General features: G+C 42.5%; 1 protein-coding gene across 2 annotated transcripts in view; it reads left to right on the top strand.

The window, feature by feature from the left end:
• CROCC2 (ciliary rootlet coiled-coil, rootletin family member 2) overlaps positions 1-20,483 on the top strand; it is an 878,259-nt gene that overhangs the window by 462,138 nt on the left and 395,638 nt on the right. For both annotated transcript variants that reach the window (XM_069213663.1, XM_069213664.1), the window contains one exon: positions 128-271. In XM_069213663.1, coding sequence (XP_069069764.1) covers positions 128-271 — 144 coding nt within the window. The remainder of the gene's footprint in view (positions 1-127; positions 272-20,483) is intronic.

The following is a 20,483-nucleotide window of genomic DNA, read 5'->3' as shown; positions in this document are numbered from 1 at the left end:
TCGCAAGTGACATAGTGCATGTTTGATGACCTGAGTGCCTAACTTCATTAGTGACTGAAGAGGAACCTTTATTTATAGGCCAGACCTATTAGCATTGCCAGTTAACAATTGTGCTTCTGTTGTACAGAATATGGTGGCAGATCTCACAGCAGAACTCAAGGCTCTCCAGGCCCGGTTCGAGGATGCTGTGGCCTCACATGAGAAAGAAACCAGAGGCCTGAATGAGCAGCTAAAGGAACTGGCAAGGCACAAGGACACAATTGGAAAGGAGGTGAGTTTTCCTAGACTGAAACTGAGAATGCATAGCACAGTACTCCCCATGAAAGTTCACCAGTGGTGCTGTTGTGTAATATTTGAGCAAGACAGAGGAAGCTTCAGCTCCTACTGAGCCAAGTTCATCTGCAGTGACCTCTGCTATCGGAGACATGAAGATGAACTAAAGTCAGAAAGCACAAAGATGAGCTCTGCAATTCCTGTACAACTGAAGGCCCCTTTACAGGTTAATGAAGGTCCTAGGTCCAACTTAACGGGTCATATTGCATGGGGATGAAAACACCTCGCCCACACCCAGGCCATTGTCCCTACTCTAGGAGCAGTTTTCACATCTCCTTAAGGCCAAGTACTGACAAGCTTCTGGACAGCTAATTCAAATTCATCTTCAGAAGCTTCATGCAGAGAAAAGGTAACTTTCTAAAAATCACTTTCCTCACATATTTATGAAAAATCCAGCCTTTACCATTAGATTGAATTTTTAATAAATATGAACGATTGGGTTTGAATCATGTTTCGAGCTCAGTGGTTTTTAACCTGTGGACTGCGGACCCCTAGGGGTCTGTAACATTCTCAGGTGCTCTGTGGACTACAGCGCCTAGCTCTAGCCCAAGCTGTCTGGAGAATCTGGGGCCAAATGTAAGCAGTAATAATCAAATGAAAATTAATGTCCGTGAGAAAGCTTATGTTCAAATTTCCTGTGTTTTATATTATTTACTTCCCAAAGCTTATTCGTTTTTTCCCAGCACGTTGTTTTCCCATAAATTTTATACTGTATAATCTTGTATTAGGCATGGTGTGGCCTGGTTCGCTTGCAGTATCTCTGTGAATCGAGGTTGTGGGTAGATGTTTCACACTGGTCATAATTGAGAGGTTTGGAGTTGACGGCGAAGGCAGTGCAAATTTCTCACAATATTAATCAGTGGGTTAATTAGATGTTCACATTATTTGAACATTCGATCCTTGGCCCCACTGAAGAGAGCACAGAGCAAAGGTAGACTGTGCCAATTGTAATTGGGATTATATGCAAGTGTGTGAAGGAGGTACAAAGTTGCTGCCATATTGACAGGGCCAAAGTATTTACAGTGGAATTGTTGTTTTTTGTTCTGGTGTGTGTGGGGTTATGATGAAGTGACATGCAAGGAAATACATGCCGAAGGAGAGTGAAAAAGAGGACGCAGAAGAAGAAAGTGATGTGTGAAATATGGAAATGGAGGATTTCAGAATGATGTGAGTAGAAGCAGGATTGAGGGTCCCAGGCTTCCATTAGTGATTTTGTTGGGGTCCTCATAAGAGAAATTGTTAGGAACTGCTGTTCTAGCTGTTCCCAAACTTGAGAATAATATTTTAATCTGTACTATCGTTTCTCATGAGACAGCAGGAACCCTCCACAGTGAAAATAGCTTTTGAGGGCTTGTTGCTGTAGGGATATGTTAACATTAAATTCCTACTTGTCCCAATTTTAAATACCATGCTCCCTACCTTGTGGGCTACAAGACCTACATACGGGTGATTTATTAATATATAAGAGGTTTTTCCCTGTCAAGAAGGGTTACTTTGAACTTGAGGTTTACACACTGCAGCAGTCAGGCTACACTGGTAAGCCTTGAGCCACACTAGTGGATGGCACAATAAGTGTTGCAGTCCACAGGTGACATTTAACTTGCTATACCATGTGTATGTATTTCTGAACCATATAATATGGCCTTACAGGACAAGTTAAGTATGACATTAGTAGGTAACTAATTTCCCCACATTTTAGAGGGTACATCACACACACTGGGCCTGATTAGTTGTTCCCAGAGTAGAGAGCCAAAAAAACACAGCATCATCAGTCCAAAACAATGGGTATGATTAAGCCAAAAAAGGACACTTTCTCACAGATGTAAAAAGTTCATTGTTTAAAACACGTCTCTCACTCTCCCTCACTTCTTGCTCTTAGAGATTTATTACTCATTCGGGACTCTTGTATTACTCTCTGAGGTTGTCTTGCAGAAAAAAAGCAGGTCACACAATGCTTTAGATCCACCCACTCCTTTCTGCTTGCAGCCAGTGGTCCTCTACACCATTTCCTATAGCGACCTCTCCTGAGAGAGCTTGAGACTGCAGGCCTGGTGACCCTCCCATCCACCACTCTTTTATAGCAAATCATTCTCTACAACAGCAAGTTCTGCTTACCAGCATGTGACAACACAATCTCTGAGCTCATCCAACACATCTACTCCACCTTTTAAAATGCCCATGAATTGGAGTGGTGCCAAGTATAGGGTCTCCACGGTCCACACATGTATGCCTTAACCGAAAGCGCCTCCTCTACAGAGATCTTTAACTGCATGGCCTATGAGCCCCAGGGCTAGCAATTTTGTAGTACTGACATATTGAGGCATGGGCAAAAGGGGTATTAGCCCACTCACCACCCTCTCAAGGCCTTCTGCTTAGGATTAGCAGACTTCTTCTGCTGCATCGATTCTTGTGCCATTTCTGAATGTGAAAGGTGTTCTGAGAGCGCCACCATGTGCTTTGCGTGTGTGTTTGCAATAGAGAATTGTTTGCACTGCTGTGCCATAATCTCAATGCAGTGTATCACTTGATGATATACATGCTCTCAAAAAATTATATTTCGCACCTAAGTTTAGTTTAGGTGAGCAAGTCCTGTTTGTACGAATATAAATTGATGTTTGTTATTCACAAAAGAACATTTACACCTGGATGTGCTTTTACACACAAGTACAAATATACCCGTATGAAATAATATTACGCGTAAGTAAATCTGTTCTCTGTGGAGTGCTGTAGGTGTTCGGAGGTAGATGTAGACGTACACCGTCAAATTTTCAAATTGGTATTCATTCCTGAACCTTTTGGCAGCCACGTGCACACACTGAATATAGTCAGTCACTCTGTCAAAGGCAGGTGATGTCTTTAGTGATGGAATCAGGAGGGAGCACTACACAATTGAAAATGTCGCAGGGGGGAGTTTTCTCCATGGTGAAAATATTTTACCTGTGAAGAAACGAAAATTTAATTTAGCAAAACTTGTACATTATATTTATGCATGTGTGATTGAACAACTGTTACATTTATATAATTATAAATGCTGACACATATTGAATTCTCCTGTGGAGCTATTAGGGAGCGTTCCCCGATGGTACAATGGGCGTATGCGCCCGAGTTCTGCACCCCTGCTGCTTCTTTTGTAATACTGATATAGCCTTTTATAATTTCTAATATATTGCACTCTATAGTTCTTATTTAAATTATTTTATTGTTTTTTTAAGTCTATCGTTGCACTACCACACGCCGTGTTAACAAAAAGTTTGCGATCCAAAATGGTGCACCACAAGCCAGCCTTTAGACATGAATATTTACTCCTACAAGGACAGATATTTTCACAGGTTAGCCGATTTGTCCTAGGCCTGTGCCTGTAATATCTTTGTAACTTAGTGAAAGATTGCCCCTTGGAGCTGCAAATATTGTGGGGTGGGGTGGGAAGAGGTGTACAATCAGAAAAACATTGCACTATTTCTGGCTTTGCTGTCAGAGGCTTGAGCATATAAAATGTGTCTTGATGGGAATCTCTGTTGTCGGAGACCTGAGTCTGTATGATCTATGTGGCATGAGAACAAATTTTCTGTCAGCTGCCAGTTCTTACTATATACACTTAAGCAGAGGAATAGCTTTATGTTCTGAGACCTGTGATATCTCTGTTACCTGAAGGATTTGTTCTTCCGTCTGACATCTTAGCGTTTAAGATCATTGTACACAGATGAATAGTATTGCTGTCAAAGGCCTGAGCCTGTACCATCTCTTGGCCCGAATGATAACTCTGCTGTCATAGTATAAGCCTCACCCTGTAGGTCTTTGTACGCTGAGAGATAGCTTCACATGCAGTTCTTGAGTCTGTAATATCTCTGTAACCCGAAATGTGTTGGTTTTGATATCAGAAACCTGTAGCATGAGGAATAGCTTTGCTGTGAGGGAATACAATTCAAACTCATATGCAGCTTTCACGTAGCCAGCCGTAAGAAGCTCCTCCCTCCTATCCCATCAACCGACATTTGATGGTCCGTCTTACAAGCTTAAAACGTGTCAAGTGAGCTTTACTGTTCGGTGTGTTTATAATATACATGGTAAACTTAAAACATAAATTAAAATGCTCCTGGGTTTTTAAACAGACCTATGCTTGCAACATTGCTGACAACTATCTAAAATCTCTAATTTGATTATTTCGTATGTGTACGTGGGACTCACACTAAACAGCTAGCCTCAAGGTATTTTAAATATGACTATAAGGGGAGACATTTAAATGCAGAAAGACGGGAACTAAAGCTGTGATATGGGTTGTAAAATGGGGCTGGAACAACTTAACCTTAAAAAATTAAAGTAATGGTTCTCGCTACATTTGATGTCTGCAGAATTCAGGTTTTACCATTGGCAACAGCACACCTGCGAGCTAGAACAGTCTGCTACCGTGAGCCATCACTGCAATCGGCAAGTGCTCAGGTACCATTCACCAAGCCTGTCCGCCTACCCCGACCTCACGTCCTTGTATTCCATTTTCTACGAACAGCATCCAGCTAGCAAAGGAAAAAGAAACGATAAATATGATGAACAAATGAAACAGGGAGGGCAGAGAAAAGGCAGAAACAAGAGCGACAGGGTCAGTGAGGTGTGAAGAGGGAGGTGGTGGGGGATGACGGCGAGACAGAGAGTGGTGTTTCTGCACAGAGGGGAAATGGCTTTAAGCAAATGAGGGCACGGGAGCAAGAATGCATGCACTGGCCGCAGAAGCCTAATTTCACATGACACACTGTTTACTTTGGCAGAATTTACTGCTTTCAGAAGAGATCAAAGTCCCAGCCTGAGAACATGCAAGACAAGCACCAGAAAAGGATTTATGTGCTATGAGGTGGGGTGGGAGAGCAGAAAGCTTTCACGCAGTGCAATTGATCTAACGTGATATTCATTATTGATTGAGCAAATTTATCAAATCAAATGGCGTATTGAGATAGATTATTTAGGACTGAAAAGGAGATACACAAGAAAGCTAAATAACATGGGGGCCTTGAATTAATATAAACAAATACTGGCAAAACCAATAGGTCTCTCGTAGGAGACCTATTGGCTTTAGCAATGATTTTTAGCCATGCTGTACAGCGGCGTGGTTGCTGTGTAGCATGTCTAAAAGTAATATTAACAACATTCACTGACGTGGCCAGCGCTCATGTGCTTATTTTTTTATGAACTAATTGGGAAGTGGGTTGGGGGGGCGAGGGAATACAGACTGACGGAAGAAAGGGCGTTAGATTACACGCAAGAGGCAACGGGAAAACAAATGGACAACTGAGGGTGGGTTGATTTGGGGGAAGTGAACTGACCACGGAGTGTGGATGGGAGGAGTTGTGGGATCAACCTGACAATGAAAGATGCACAGAAGGGGACGGGAGCACACAGAAAATGGATAATGGGTGGGCGAAGGGTGGTGGACTACAAAAACAAAGGAGGGTGGGCGAGCAGCGAATGAGGAGATCACGGACGACGGATGGTGGGTTGGAGGGGCTCGGAGATCAAGCTGACAATTGAGGGTGGGTGTGAGTGGATGGGGGCAAGCTGACAATGGATGATGGAGCAGTATGTTGACAACGGAGGGAGGGTTTTGGAGGGGATTGGAGAACAAACTGAAACACAGGGTGGGGGGGTGAAGCAGCAAGCTAACAATTGAGAATAGGTGGGAGGAGCTGGGGCAGCCAGTTGACCCACACATTCACCTTCCTTTGTCAGAGACAGCTAGCAGACAATAGAGGGTAGTCCGGAGGGGATCGGAGATCAAGCAAACAACAATGGGTGGGACTGCAGGCTGACAATGGAGGTTGGGTAGAAGGGGGTGGGACAGCAAGCTGACAAAGGAGGGCGAGACCGGCTGGGACAGTAAGCTGACAATAGAGGGTGGGCGGGAAGGGCTGAGGAAGTAAACTGACAACAGAGGATAGACGGAGAGTCTAGTGGAGCAAACTAACAATGGAGGACAGAGGGTGGACTAGATGGTTTCTGGGGGAGCACACAGAGTGTGCTGGTGGGGAATGGAGGACACGGACAATGGGGGTTTGCAGGCAGGTAATGGAGGAACACATGGACAACGGAGGGTGGGCAGGAGAGGCTTGGGAAGCAAGCTGACGAGAGGATTATGGTAGGTGCCAGAGAATCGCACTGACAATTAAGGGTGGTTGGGAATAGCAAGCTGGCAATGGAGGGTAGGGAAAAGGGGCTGGGTAATTAAACTGACAATGGAGGGTGGAAGGGATGGGAATTAGTTTGACACCAGACAATGGGTGGAAAGGGGATGGGTAAGCACACAGACAGTGATGGGTGTGCGGTAGGGGCCAGGGCAGCTAGCAGACAGTGGAGTGAGGGTTGGAGGGCCTGAGGTATCAAGCTGATAGTGGAGGGTGTGTGGGAGGGGCTGTGAGAGCAAGCTGAATAGGCTCTATGAAAGCATGCTGACAACTGTCTGAGCAGGGAATGGAGAAGCCCGTTGACAACAGAGACTGAACGAGTGCGGTTGTAGAAGCACACGGGCAATGGAGGGTGGGTTGCTGCGGCTGGAGAAACACAAACGGAAGGTAGGCGGGCGGTACTGGAAAAGCACAGGAAAAATTTAAGGCTTGCAGGTGGGGATGGGGAAATTCGTTGACAATGCAGGATGGATAGGAAGGGCTGGGAGAGTAAACAGACATGGGTGTGGTGGGGATGCCAGAATGGCAAAGGAAGGTGTACAGGAAGGAACAAGAATGGCAACTGAGGAAGGATGAGAAAAGTACACTGGAGGGGTGTTGGGGAGGAGAAGCACAGGCTTATGACAGCTGTAAAATATACATACTCGCATAGAGTGCTTAAATATTAATAAAAAAGTAGTGCCTGAAAAGGGAGCAGTGGAGGAACACAAGTAATAGGTTTGTGCTCCAGGGGGAGGGACAAACACAAGAAGTGGAAGAAAACCCTACGGAAGCTGACAAAAAGCAAGCAAATGAGAATGACAAGGAAACCAACCAATGAAAAGCAACTGGGATGGTCTCTAAGCCCACTGTAAGCTAGCAATATGTCTTGCTACACACAGAGCATGCGCTGTGTAAGACGAGAGCTAATAAGGGACAGTGAGAAGAAACATGAAAGACAAACAGTTAGACACATGAGTAAAACGGAGTGAGAGAGGAGAGTGATTCAGAATAAATCAGAGAATTAACCGTATTTTCTTCATAGCCAATAATGGTTGCCACCGACCAGTATGTTATTGGCATGGGTGGTATTTTTATGCCATGACAGGTAAAAACAAATATAAAATTATTAAATTCCTATATTTTGCTCTTTGTAATATAAATTAAAGCAGCAATTTCGTGATGAATTGAAAAATTAATAAATGAGCCATTAGGCAGAGAGAGCCTCCTCTGAGCTCCAGCCACAGGTTGCAGGAGGCGGGGGAAAGGGATGCCCCTTAAGTCAGATTTTTTTTTTTTTTTTTTAAAGTAACTTTAGTTGTGAAGTTTGTTGACCCTAAGCCAGGGTTGTATTGTTTTGTATTGCATTCCATTGTATTGTATTTGTATTTATTTAGTGCTTGCTGACCCTTACGAGGCATTGAAGTGCTTTATGACAAGTAGCACGCCACTCCTTCGCCCAACATTAATGATTAATTGAGTGGTTTAGTGGAGTGGATTTGTTGGTGATTGGGTTGCATGCTAAGGAAACTAAAGAATTTCCTTCATGTTTACGTGGTGACATATTAAGTTGAGAGGAGGTAGGTGTAATTTTTAGAGTTAATTATTGTTGGTGGAAAGATATTGTGTGATATCAAGGAGAGATTAAACTAATTGAGACGTGGTTTATGGGAGAGGGATAAGAACGAAGGTTAGAAAGGTTTGGTCTGGCTGGAGTGGTTACTTAGGAGAGTGTATGATTTATAAGGAGGCTTAGTTTACTGAAGTCTAGTAAAGAGTATGGCGGCAGACATGCAAAAGTGTAGGTAAAAACTCAGAGGAGGGAGTGTAAATATTTCATTCAAATAGCGAGGCAGTAGAGGGAATAATCACTAGCTTTAAATCGGGTATTTTCCTACAGGTATTTTCAAATGTTGAGGTAGGATGCAACCAGAGGAAGTGTAAGGAGTGGAAAGAAAGGCTGCAAGTTTATTACCTGTGGACAGGTAATATAAGTTTTGCCACTTTACGTTGTTATGTTTAACTATTGATGGTGATGATATCGCCTGTAAGGGTGGGTGTAGCTCACGGAGTTCTACTCCGCAGAATTCCACGGAGTTGGCTAAAAACTCTGTGGAATTCCACGGAGTTCCACGTGTGTCAGAATGCTGCCTGCCCTACCAACACCCTAGCCTGTATACTCCCAATCTCAGAAGCGCTAAGCAGGCCTGACCCTGCTTAGTACTTCTAAGATCAGGCGCATTCAGGCCAGGGTGGTATGCCATTGCCGCAGGCAGTGAAAACTGCAGTTTCAGGCCTCTCTTGTGCACACCAGCCTGGAGCCTGCTGCTCTCAACCACATCTGCACACTTACCTTCACCAACTGCCCTCCTTCACAAACTTGCTACGAAGGGCCAAGCACACCCCCGTCTTGCACCAGCCTTGCAATTGCTTCCTCTGCACTTACACACAGCCTTGGACCGCTCTTTCTTTAGAGCCCAGCAATAGTAGCAGCAAACCAGCTTACTAGCATCAGCGTGGTATTTTTCACAAAGTGCCTAGCTAAGCTTGCCACTGGGCTCTAAGGCACTCTTCTCAGGCCACATACATCCCTACTGGGGGGGTTGGCTGGGGGAGGTGGGTTCGGGGGGGGGTGCTGGACTGCTGGACTACCACTCAGCAGCTGATGCTCACCTGGTTTCGAGCTCTCCCTGCTGGCCTTAGCACCACACCCCATAACACCACTTCCTTTCCCAGGAACTCTGGGGAGACAGGTTCTGTTTATATGGAACTGTGACAGCATGTTCCCTTTTTTCCAAGTACAGACCCCCTCATATGCAAATACTGTCCATGCCCAATGCCGGCCCCCATGTGCACATAGAAGAGAAAGCAAAAGGGTCTTATCTGAGTTCAGGAGGGTCATCTTTCGCAGCGGCCTGGCTCTGCCTCCCTCTGCCCCCTGCTCCCAGGCTGATGAGGACAGTGAAAACAGGGAGGCCTGGATCCAGAGCTGGCACTGGTGCAGCACCTCAGCAGCAGCAGTTCCATGCCAAGCCTATCATAGGGCAAATGTCTTCTTTGAGCAGAGTGTAAAGTGCAGCCCAGTTATGGGTCACACAGCGCAAGGGCAGACTGTGCTTGCGAGTCTGTGCTTGCGGTGTGTGGCCCATATCAGGGCCGGTGAGCTCTGCTCCGCTGCCGCGCTAGTTGAGTTTTTGGCCAACCTCCCCACTCCAAGCGGAGCACGGAGTGCCAAAAACTCTGTTAACTCCACCAGCAGAGGGGAGCTCACCACCCACCCCTAATTGTCTGTTCTTTTGACATAGGTAGTCAACACTATTGAATTGTCTGATTTTTGTACTATTTTTTAATATGGGGTACTGAGTTATGTGGTGTATCTGGATAGTAGTTTGTTAAGTATGTCTGTCGAGATTTGGAGGAGAACCAATAAGCGGGCTTGCATTGATCAAATTGTTATGTATTTGAGAAAGATTTATGGGTATTGAGTTTTAAGTGGGGTTTTGTTCTCCCTGATATTAGGAGTTGTTTGTTAAGGAATTCTGGTGATTTAGCATTTTTTGATCTTAGAGGGTCCAGGAGAGGATATCAGGAAACAAAAATGTGTGGATTCTTTGTTGGATCACATTAGGAATAATCAGGTCTTAACCATTCTTCTGAACTAAGTTATTCCCAATAGCTCTGCTCTTTGCAGGTAGAGAATTCCAGAGTTGTTCTCCTTGCATGAAGGATGGTTTTCTTCCTATAAGCAATAATTATTAGATGAAGTTCCGATCTGGACCCTATGTTCTTGCTTGGGAATATTTTATGATTTTTCCCTGAATTAATTTTGGTCCTTTGCCATTAATAGCTCTTTGAGTGATGCACAGTAGTTTGAAATGTGATCTTCATTCTGTTGGAAGCCAGTATAGAACATTCAGGACTAGAGAAATGTGGGCTTGTATATGTATATTTATATTTGGAAGTAGTTTTGATCTGAAATATTTCTAGCCTTCTGATAGCTGAGAGTCGAGTATGGCCTGTTAGCATAGTACAGGTTTGAGAAGATGAGTGACGTTATTGCTTTTACCTTTTGCAGAAGTCCAAGATCTGGTAAGTTGTATGTAACGGCCTGATTACGATATTGGCAGATGAATACTCCATCACAAAACGGACGGATATCCCGTCTGCCGCATTACAAGTTTCATAGGACATAATGGAACTTGTAATACGGCAGACTGGATATCTGTCACGTTTGTGATGGAGTATCCCATCCCCCAAGATCATAAATAAGTGGTTCTGCTGTGTAGAATGCTGATTGAATCAGCCTTTCCATGTGCATAATTGTGGAACTTATAGAGTAAGAGGAAACGCTGAGATTTTTCATGTATGTGGCTATGTTTGGCAGGGCCCCCAGTTTATCTGGCAGAAATATATATGATTGTAGTTTTTCAAATCAACAGGTTAGCATTTAAGGTTTTCAAACAGTCAACTTGAGGTAAATCCATATTCGGGATTGGACTGTAGCTGTTGTGGTCTTGATGGTCTACATTCTTCTTAAATAGTGGGATTGTGCATGCCATCTTTAAAATCTTAGAGAAAGTTCCTGTTTTTAACCCCTTTGCTTCTGGGCTTCCCCTCCACCCCAATGCTAAGCCTTTTTTGTCTATTTGTGGTACTTTACTGTTCTGTCCCCAAAACTTTTTGTCCACATAAGCTATCCACGCCAACTTTGTGTCCTTTTTTTCCCAACATCGTGGGGATTCTAAAGGTACCCAGGGTTTGAGGACTCCCCTGGAAGGGACTGAGAAAAGGGTCAAAATATAGCTAAATTTTGAGTTTCGGGGGAAAAATAAGAAAAAAGTGCTGCAGAAGAAAGCATCTGTTTTTTCCTGCAGATGGCATCAATAAAGGGTTCATTGTGCCTAAATCACCATCTTCCCAGCTTTCAGGAACAGGCAGATTTGAATCAGAAGAACACATTTTTCAACACAGTTTTGACACGTTACTGGGACATACTCATTTTTTCCTATTTGTTTGTGCTTTGAACCTCTTTCCAGTTAGTGGCAGAAATGGGTGTGAAACCAGTGGTGGATCCCGGAAAGCTATACATTTCTGAAGAGAAGACAAAATTCTGATTTCAGCAAGAGGTCATTTGAGTAGATCCTTTAAGGTTTCCCATCTAAAGTAACAGTTGAAATAAAAAAGTATTGAAATTGAGTTGAAAAAAAAACAGCCATTTGTGTCTACATTTTCCTCTGTAACTTTTTCAAGCTGTGGCAGATTTTCAAAAGCAATGTGCAGCTACGTCCACAGGACCTTTCTGGTTTCAGGAATATATGGGGCTTGTATGTTTACCAAGAACCCAAGCTAACCAAAGCCAATAACTTAGCTGCACCTTGCAATGATTTTTCACTGTGTACACGGTATACACCAATTCCTATGGTAAAATATAAATAGTGAAAAGTAGGTATCAAGGAAGCCAATGTATAGGAAAGTACCATCCTTCTTGATATGTTACCCCCAATTTCTACCTGTTTGTCAGTGTATTTTTACTGTCTCACTGGGATCCTGCTACTCAGGACCCCAGTGTTCATAGTTTGTGGCCTATATGTCAGTGTGTTTTACTGTGTTGTCAGTATGCTTGTCTGTGTCACTGGTATCCTGCTAACCAGAACTGCAGTGCTTATGCTCTCTCTGTTTCCAAATTTGTCACTGTAGTCTAGTGACTCCATATTCCAATCCAGATTGGCACACTGGACCCCCCCCTTATAGGTCCCTAGTATATGGTTCCTAGCTACCCAGGGCATTGAGGTTCCAGGGGATCCTTATGGGCTGCAGAATTTATTTTGCCACCCATAAGGAGCTCATACAAACACGTCTTCAGGACTGCCACTGCAGCCTGAGTGAAACAGTGCAAACACTATTTCATAGCCATTTGCACTGCACCAGGTAACTTATAAGTCACCTATATGTATAACCTTCAGTTACTGAAGGCTATTTGCAAAGTTACTGTGTGAGTGAGGGCACCCTTGCACCAGCAAAGGTGCTCCCACGTTGCCCAGGACAAATTTCCTGGACTTTGAGAGTGCAGGGACACCTTTATAAGCGTGCACTACATATGTCAATACTTATATGTAGCTTCACAATGGTAACTCTGAATATGGCCATGTGAGGTGTCTAGGATTGGGAAATTGTACCCCCAATCCGATTCTGGTATTGGGGGGGCCAGTTCCATGCACCCTAGGAGCTCCACCATAGACCCCCAGTACTGCCAAACCAGCTCTCTGAGGTCTCCACTGCAGCCCCAGCTCCTGCCACCTCCCAGACAGGTTTCTGCCCTCCTGGGGATTGAGCACCTCAATCCTAGAAAGGCTGAGCTATGCATTTCCTTTAGTAGAGGGGGTGTTACACCCTCTCCCATTGGAAATAGGTGTTACATGCATGGGAGAGGTATCCTCCCAGAGCCTCTGGAAATGCTTTGAAAGGCACAAACGGTGCCCTCCTTGCATAATCCAGTTTGCACAGGTTCAGGGATCCCCAGTCCCTGCTCTGGCACGAAACTGGACGAAGGAAAGGGGAGTGACCACTCCCCTGTCCATCACCACCCTAGGGGTGGTGCCCAGAGCTCCTCCAGAGTGTCCCTGGCGTTAGCCATCTTGGATTTCAAGGTGTGGGGACCCTCTGGGAACATCACAGTGGTCAGTGTCCGCAGGTGACATCAGAGACCCCTCCTGATAGGTGTGTACCTGGTTAGGTAGCCAATCCCCCTCTCAGGGCTATTTAGGGTTTCCTCAGATTTGGTTTGCAAGACTCCACCAGGACTCCTCTGCTTGAGCTTCTGACCATCGGATCAGCCGCAGACTGCTCCAGGAACACTGTAACTCCAACAAAGTATCCAAGAAGGCTACTGCAACTCTGCAACTTCAGCTCCTGCTAGCAACTGCAACAGTTTCCAGATTGTGCATGCTGTGAGGGCTGCCTGTCTTCATTCTGCACCAGAAGGACCAAAGGTATCTCCCGTGGAGTGACTGAGTCACTTCCCTGCTTCAGCAGGCACCTCTCTGCAACGACAACCAGTACTCTGGGACACCTCTCCCGTCGACGAGCGTGATCCCTAGAACACAGGTGGTGGATCGAAGTGATCCTAACTGTCCAGAGATCAAGCTGTCCAAAGTTGGTGGAGGTAAGGGCTTGCCTCCCTGTGCCAGACAGTACCCCTGTGCACCTCGTTCTGCAGCTTCTTGGGCTTCTGTGCACTTCTTCCAGAAATCCTTCATGCACAGCATAGCCCAGGTCCCCAGCACTCTATCCTATGATGCTCAACTCCCTGAGTTGTTCTCCGGCGGCGTGGGATCCCTTTGTGTAGTGCTGCTAAGAACGCATTTTGCAACTCCTTTGTCCCCGTGTTCTGTGACTCCTGTGGGTGCTGCCTGGTCTTCTGAAGCCCCCTCTGTCTCCTCAGTCCGAGTTGAGACACCCAGGTCCCTTCTGGGCTCAGGTAGCGCCTTTTCTCGCCAACCGCAACATTTGCGTGAGCCAAGGCTTGTTGGTGGAATCCAATGATGAAAACTAGCCTGCATCCAACGAGTCGACGTGGGACATCTCTTGCACAAAGGAGGAACCCGCAGCTGTCTTCTCTGGTGCAATTCTGACTTTTTCTTCCAACCGAAGAATCCACTCTTGCACCTTCATTCGGGTCAGCAGGGGCTCCTGTTCTTCCTGGACTCTTCATCGACTTCGGGTCTTGATCTCTTCTCTCCACAGTTCATCAGGTCCAGGAATCCATTGTTGGTGTCTTGCAGTCTTGCTTGTTTTTTGCACAGCCATGCTTTACCACAACTTCTAGTGTGTTCTGAGGAAACTTGCTGTACTTGACTCCTGTTTTCCTGGGCTCTGGGGTAGGGTATTTTACTTATCTTTAGTGTTTTCTTACACTCCCAGTGCCCCTCTACACACTACACTTGCCTAGGGGGGAAACCGACATTCGCATTCCACTATTTTAGTATATGGTTTGTGTTTACCTTAGGCTCATTGCAACCTATTGTGTTTTTCACTGTTTGCACTATTTTCTGTCTGTTTACGTACCTGATTTTGGTTACTAGTGTATATATTGTGTATAAAACTTACCTCCAGAGGGAGTACAGCCTCTAAGATATTTTTGGCCTTGTGTCACTAAAATAAAGTACCTTCATTTTTGGTAACAATGAGTATTGTCTTTCTTGTGTATAAGTACTGTGTGACTATAGTGGTATTACAAGAGCTTTGCATGTCTCCTAGTTCAGCCTTGGCTGCTCTGCTACAGCTACCTCTAGACAGCCTAAGCTGCTACATTGCCTACATTTCACTAAGGTGGATCACTGGACCTGGAATAAGGTGTAAGTACCTCTGGTACCCACTACAAACCAGGCCAGCTTCTCACACAATGTATTTCCGAAATGGACACAAGTTATGGAGTTTATAAGTAGGAGCTATTTGCACATCTCTTAATTTGTAGGTACCCATACTAGCATGTGAATTAGAGGGTATTTCTTAAAATGACGTTTCTTACACTTTGCCTTACATCTGGAAGGTGCAAACGTAGAGAAAGACAATTGGTAATAACACTCATTCTACTATTCTGTGTTCCACTAAGTATCCCAATAAAGTTTTGGTACCTCACTTGTGTGGGAGGGCCTTGTGCCCGCTACAGAAACTGTCCCAAAACGCAACATGGATACATCCAATTTTTTCACACAACTGACATGTTTTTTGCAAAGTGAGTAGCTGTGGTTTTTGGATCCAACTTCAGCTGGCACCTAGAAAACCCCAACAAATCTGTACATTTTTTAAAACTAGACTCCTAGGGGAATCCAGGATGAAGTGACTTGTGTGGCCCTCACCAGGTTGTTTTTCCCAGAAACCCTTGCAAACCTCAAACTTTGACTAAAAAGCACATTTTCCTCACATTTCTGTGATGGTAAGTTCTGGAATCTGCACAGAGCCACAAACTTCCTTCCACACAACATTCTCCTATGTCTTCTGATGAAAATGATACCTCACCTGTGTGGGTAGGCCTAGTGCCCACGACAGGAAGTGGGCCAGAACGCAACATGGATACATCACTTTTTGTTTCTCGCAAAACTGACCCCTTTTCTGCATAGTGGGTAGCTGTAGTTTTTAAGCCTTAGCTCAGCCAGGACCTAGGGAAACCTAGCAAACCAGTACATTTTTTAAAACTAGACACCTAGGGTAATCCAAGGAGGGATGACGTGCATGGATCCCATGAGATTTTTTGCCCGCCATGGCCTGCCTGCAAACCTCAAATTTTGCCTGAAATCATACATTTTCCTTTCTGTAATGGAGACTTCCGGAGTACGCAGGAATCCACAAAATTCCACTCAGCATTGGCCCACTAGTGGCGATACAAATGCTGCACCACTTGTGTGGCATACCTCTGCCAAATAGAGACCCCATTTCTAACACCCACGGTTTGTCAGGTGAAGTAATGAACACCAACTAAGCTAATCTACGAGACTTAATTTAACAAAATACCTATCTGTAGCCTTTAATAGAGAGTAATAACAATCTACCATTAAACACCTATTGACTTTAACATATGCTTTTCACAATCAGTATGTCAGGCCTACTGCTTTTATTGTAAGTTTTCATTATAAACAGTAAGGATTATAATTTGTTATCAATGGCTTGTCAACATAACCAAATCAGACCTACTATGTTGGTTATAAACCTTCCTACAACGCAACAATGAGGTAAACCATAATAAAGTTACAAAAGAATGCAAAATACAGTTGTCAAAATCCCCACTAATATAGCCTAATAAATATTACAGAAATTTAGCTTGTTTATCCCCATTTCTTTTTCCAGGTGTGTCACCAACATCACAACCCTCGGCTGCTATAACAAACTAAAACACCTGCCTATGGGCTTCAGCACAGTGTCATATCAATCCACCCCTAAAAGCCTTTTCCCCTTTAACACATGCTTTTCACAATAAGTATGTAAGGCCTACTTGCTATGTCATACCTTTTCATTATAAATATTCACACCTAAGGAAGCTCACATAACATTACCAGTGATCTTATAAGACCTGTAGCTTTTACTAGTCGATTGATACTATATATAACACAGGCCTACTGAAGTGTGCAAAAGCTGGCAACCATTTTATTTGTGTGTGTGTGTGTGTGTGTGTGTGTGTATATATAAATATATATATATGTACATATATATATATATATATATATATATAAATTTCAAAAAACGGTGCGTAGTATTTCAACACCAAATGGCTGCACAATATCCAGGAGATCGTGGAAAGTAGATAATGAAAAACAGTTCGAATTATTAATTTGTATGAAGAATCGTCTGCTCCATTTATTGAAAAAGAAATTCATAAAGGCAGATCTGAATACATTTCAAAAAGTCACTAAAAAATGTATATAGTAATAAAATGATGCCAGAAAACAACAAACATACGCTGTCCCGGCCAAATGTCGACGGGTTTCGGCAAAAGCCTTCAACTGGACATTGGCAGACATTTTTGCACATACCTATTTAAATCTTCTAGTCCTTTTTTTATTTCAGCAACATAACTAGGAAGTTAGAGAACATGGCGATCATATTGTAACGTAATAGTCTACAATCCAAACTGTTGAATATCATCCATATAATTGAATCAAGATCATATATACTAATGTTGTATATCTACCATGGCACAGTGTTATTATCCTATTGTAGAGACTAATGATTTTCAACATTTATTATTCTAATGCATACAAAAAATATGTTCTCAAATAAATGTTATAAATCACTTTCAGCACCTGTTTGAGGATAATTTATATATCAATTAATAAATATTAAATATTAATCATTTCATCAATAGTGATTTTTATATATGTTCTTCAGATAAATATTGTAAATAATTTCAACACATACCTATGAAATCCTATTATAAATCAATAAATATTAATATCCTCATCAATAATGCAAAAAATGATTAACATTTCCCAATTCATCTCAATGGTAATATCCAATTCATGTATACAATATATGATCATTAAAAATCAATTAATTCTTAATAAAATCAATTAATTCTTAATAAAAACTGTAACCATGCTCTGTATTTGTATAATACCAATTGAGAACATCATATTCTAATAGTAATCATCTTGATCCATCAGATGGTCCCTGTATATGAAATAAAAGACTAATTCAATATGAATATGTGGACAAAAACCCGACCGCCTGACAATGGCTCTAAAGTGCAAATTGAAATTGATTACTGATAATATACAAAATACTAATCTAAATGTGCAAAAAAAGCAATTAAAAAATAAAAATGAAAACAAACTAAATTATATAAACAGGTTCTAATGCTCACTATCAAGAGTGAGAGATATCATTTACAATGTCTATGACACTTACTCTGTGCAAAATCCATTGCATATAGATCAACACTGAATGTGATTCAAATTCTCACAAATGTACATAAAGTTCCACATCTAGTTTGTGTCCCCATGGATTTTCAGAACCTAATGCTAAAATCATTCTAGATTCTGTTTGTCTTAACAGTGCGGTTCTATTCCCACCCCGGAGATTGACAGCACTGGTTATTATCCCATAGAAGGTCAAAGAACTGCAATTGGCTTTATGGACATCCCAGAAATGTTTGGCCAAAGGATATGATCGACCTTGAATTTTTATTGCTTTAAGATGTTGTAAGAACCTCACTTTCAATTTATGGATAGTGCTGCCCACATATTTTTCGTGGCAGCCACATTCTATCACATATATAACATACTCAGTGTCACAAGTTATATGGTCAGTTATTTCACAGACCCTACCCTCAAAAGTAGTGTATGAATGAGTGTTGTACGCATAGTTACAAGATTTACAATGGCCACATTTCCAGAAGCCCAAACATTTCTTGGATATCCAAGATCGATTAGCCTTGAAAGAAGATCTCCTAATGACCGGGTTTTACGATATGTAAGCTGAGGATGTAAACCCACACTCTCTTTAATACAGGAGTCATGTTGCAAAACATGCCAATTTTTTCATATAATGTTATTTAGTTCAGAGTGTTGTAGTTTGAATTCCAGAAACAGCCTCAGAGGAAATCTATTCTCTTGGAAGATATCCTCTGTGTCTCCCGATTTAAAGAGTCATTTTTCTCTGCACATATTTAATACTCTCAGATGGGCATCATTTAGGATCTTCCAAGGATAATCTCTGTCTAAACATCTTTGAGTCATGTTTGCAATTTCAGTATTAAAGCATTCATCGTCAGAACAAATCCTGCGAGCCCGCAAGAATTGACTATAAGGACTGGTCCATTTTAGAGCTTTGGGATGACCACTATTCCCATGAGGTTGGAATTGCATGCAGTTGGTTTGTGGAATATAGTTGTCTGCAAAGTCTCATTGTGGACAGTTAACTGAACATCCAAAAATTCAATGGTACAAGTGCTGTATTTTAGGTTCAAATGAATGTTAAAGTCATTGTTGTTGAGTGTATTGACATATTGTACCAAAGAATGTTCGTCACCATCCCAAATGAGAAAAAGGTCTTCAATATATCTGACCCACAGAACAACTCGTTCCATGTGGTCCTTGTTGGCATCCGACCAAGCTATTTCCTTTTCCCACCAACCCATGTACAGGTTCGCGTAGATGGTAGCAAAAGAAGCTCCCATTGCTGTCCCCTGTTTCTGAAGATAATATTCATTATCAAATAGAAAAACATTGTGGGTAAGACAGACTCTTAATATGGTCAGAAGCATATTAGTATGTTGGAAAAATTCAATTTTGCGGGTACCTAGAAAATGTCTACAGGCCTGAATGCCATATTCATGCATGATTGAAGTGTAGAGGGAGGTTACATCCATAGTGACCAATAAGAAACTAGATTGCCAAGGAATATTATGTCTTTTAGATAGGAAGTCATTTGTATCCCGCAACTATGAAGGCAATTCAGTTACATAGGGACATAGAAAAAGGTCCAAATAATGTGAGGTGTTCTCTAGGAGGGAGGAATTAATGCTCACAATTGCTCGACCATAGGGGAAGTTTCTTATTTTTATAAATTTTTGGTAAGAAATAAATGCATGGAATTTTAGGAAATTCAACTTTTAAGTAGAGATATTCATTTTGATCAATGAGGCCATCTATACGCCATGTATACAACATCTCCAAATATGTAGTTTGATATTCAATAGTGGGATTAGCACCTAATTTTTCATAGTGCTCCCTATTGGATAATTGGCGATAAGCCTTCCTGGTATAACTCTCAACAGCCATAATCACAATATTGCCTCCTTTATCAGAGGGCTTAATGATAATAGTGCAATTAGATTTGAGCTCAATCAAATCTTTCCAATCCTTAGCTGAAAAATTAGTTCTCTTCAATTGTTTACAATTCCAGTTATTGCGAAAATGATCAATGTCATTGACTACCAATTCATAAAAAGTGTCCATTAGGTTGCCGCTGGGTAGCTGTGGATTGAATCTACTAGAGGGTTTCAGTGCACTGGTGATAGTGTGATCAACTGTAAATCCCATAGTTTTCAAAATTTCCTTGTCAGTACCTCTTTTGCCATCAATAACATCATCTGTACTGATTAGATCACCAATCTCAACTAAATCGGGAACATCATCGATATGAAACCCAGAGAAATGAACCACATTAATATTTGACACTGATTGATTTACCTGTGCCTTATTGGAAAAATGCTTCATTAGACGTAATTTAAGTGTGAATTTATATAATTCTATTCGTGTATCAACATAATCCCAATGCACATTCGGACAGAAACTCAACCCTAAATTGAGAATGCGTTCTTGATTCCGAGTCAAATTAACCTTGGAAATATTCACAATAATATTGGAATTGTCAAACTGAGAAACTCCCTCTAGTCTTGAGGTTTGTAATTTCTTCCTCTTCCCACTCCGCGTCTTGTGCCTCCTCGACCTCGTCCTCTGTTCCTGTTTGATTGTGGTGTCACTAGTTACAATCGTCGCATTTCCCAGT

This window comes from Pleurodeles waltl, chromosome 11 (genome assembly GCF_031143425.1).
Source record: "Pleurodeles waltl isolate 20211129_DDA chromosome 11, aPleWal1.hap1.20221129, whole genome shotgun sequence".
Classification (NCBI taxonomy): Eukaryota; Metazoa; Chordata; class Amphibia; order Caudata; family Salamandridae; genus Pleurodeles; species Pleurodeles waltl.
The sequence above is the reverse complement of the archived record's forward strand: the minus strand, read 5'-3'. Positions and strand labels throughout refer to the sequence as shown.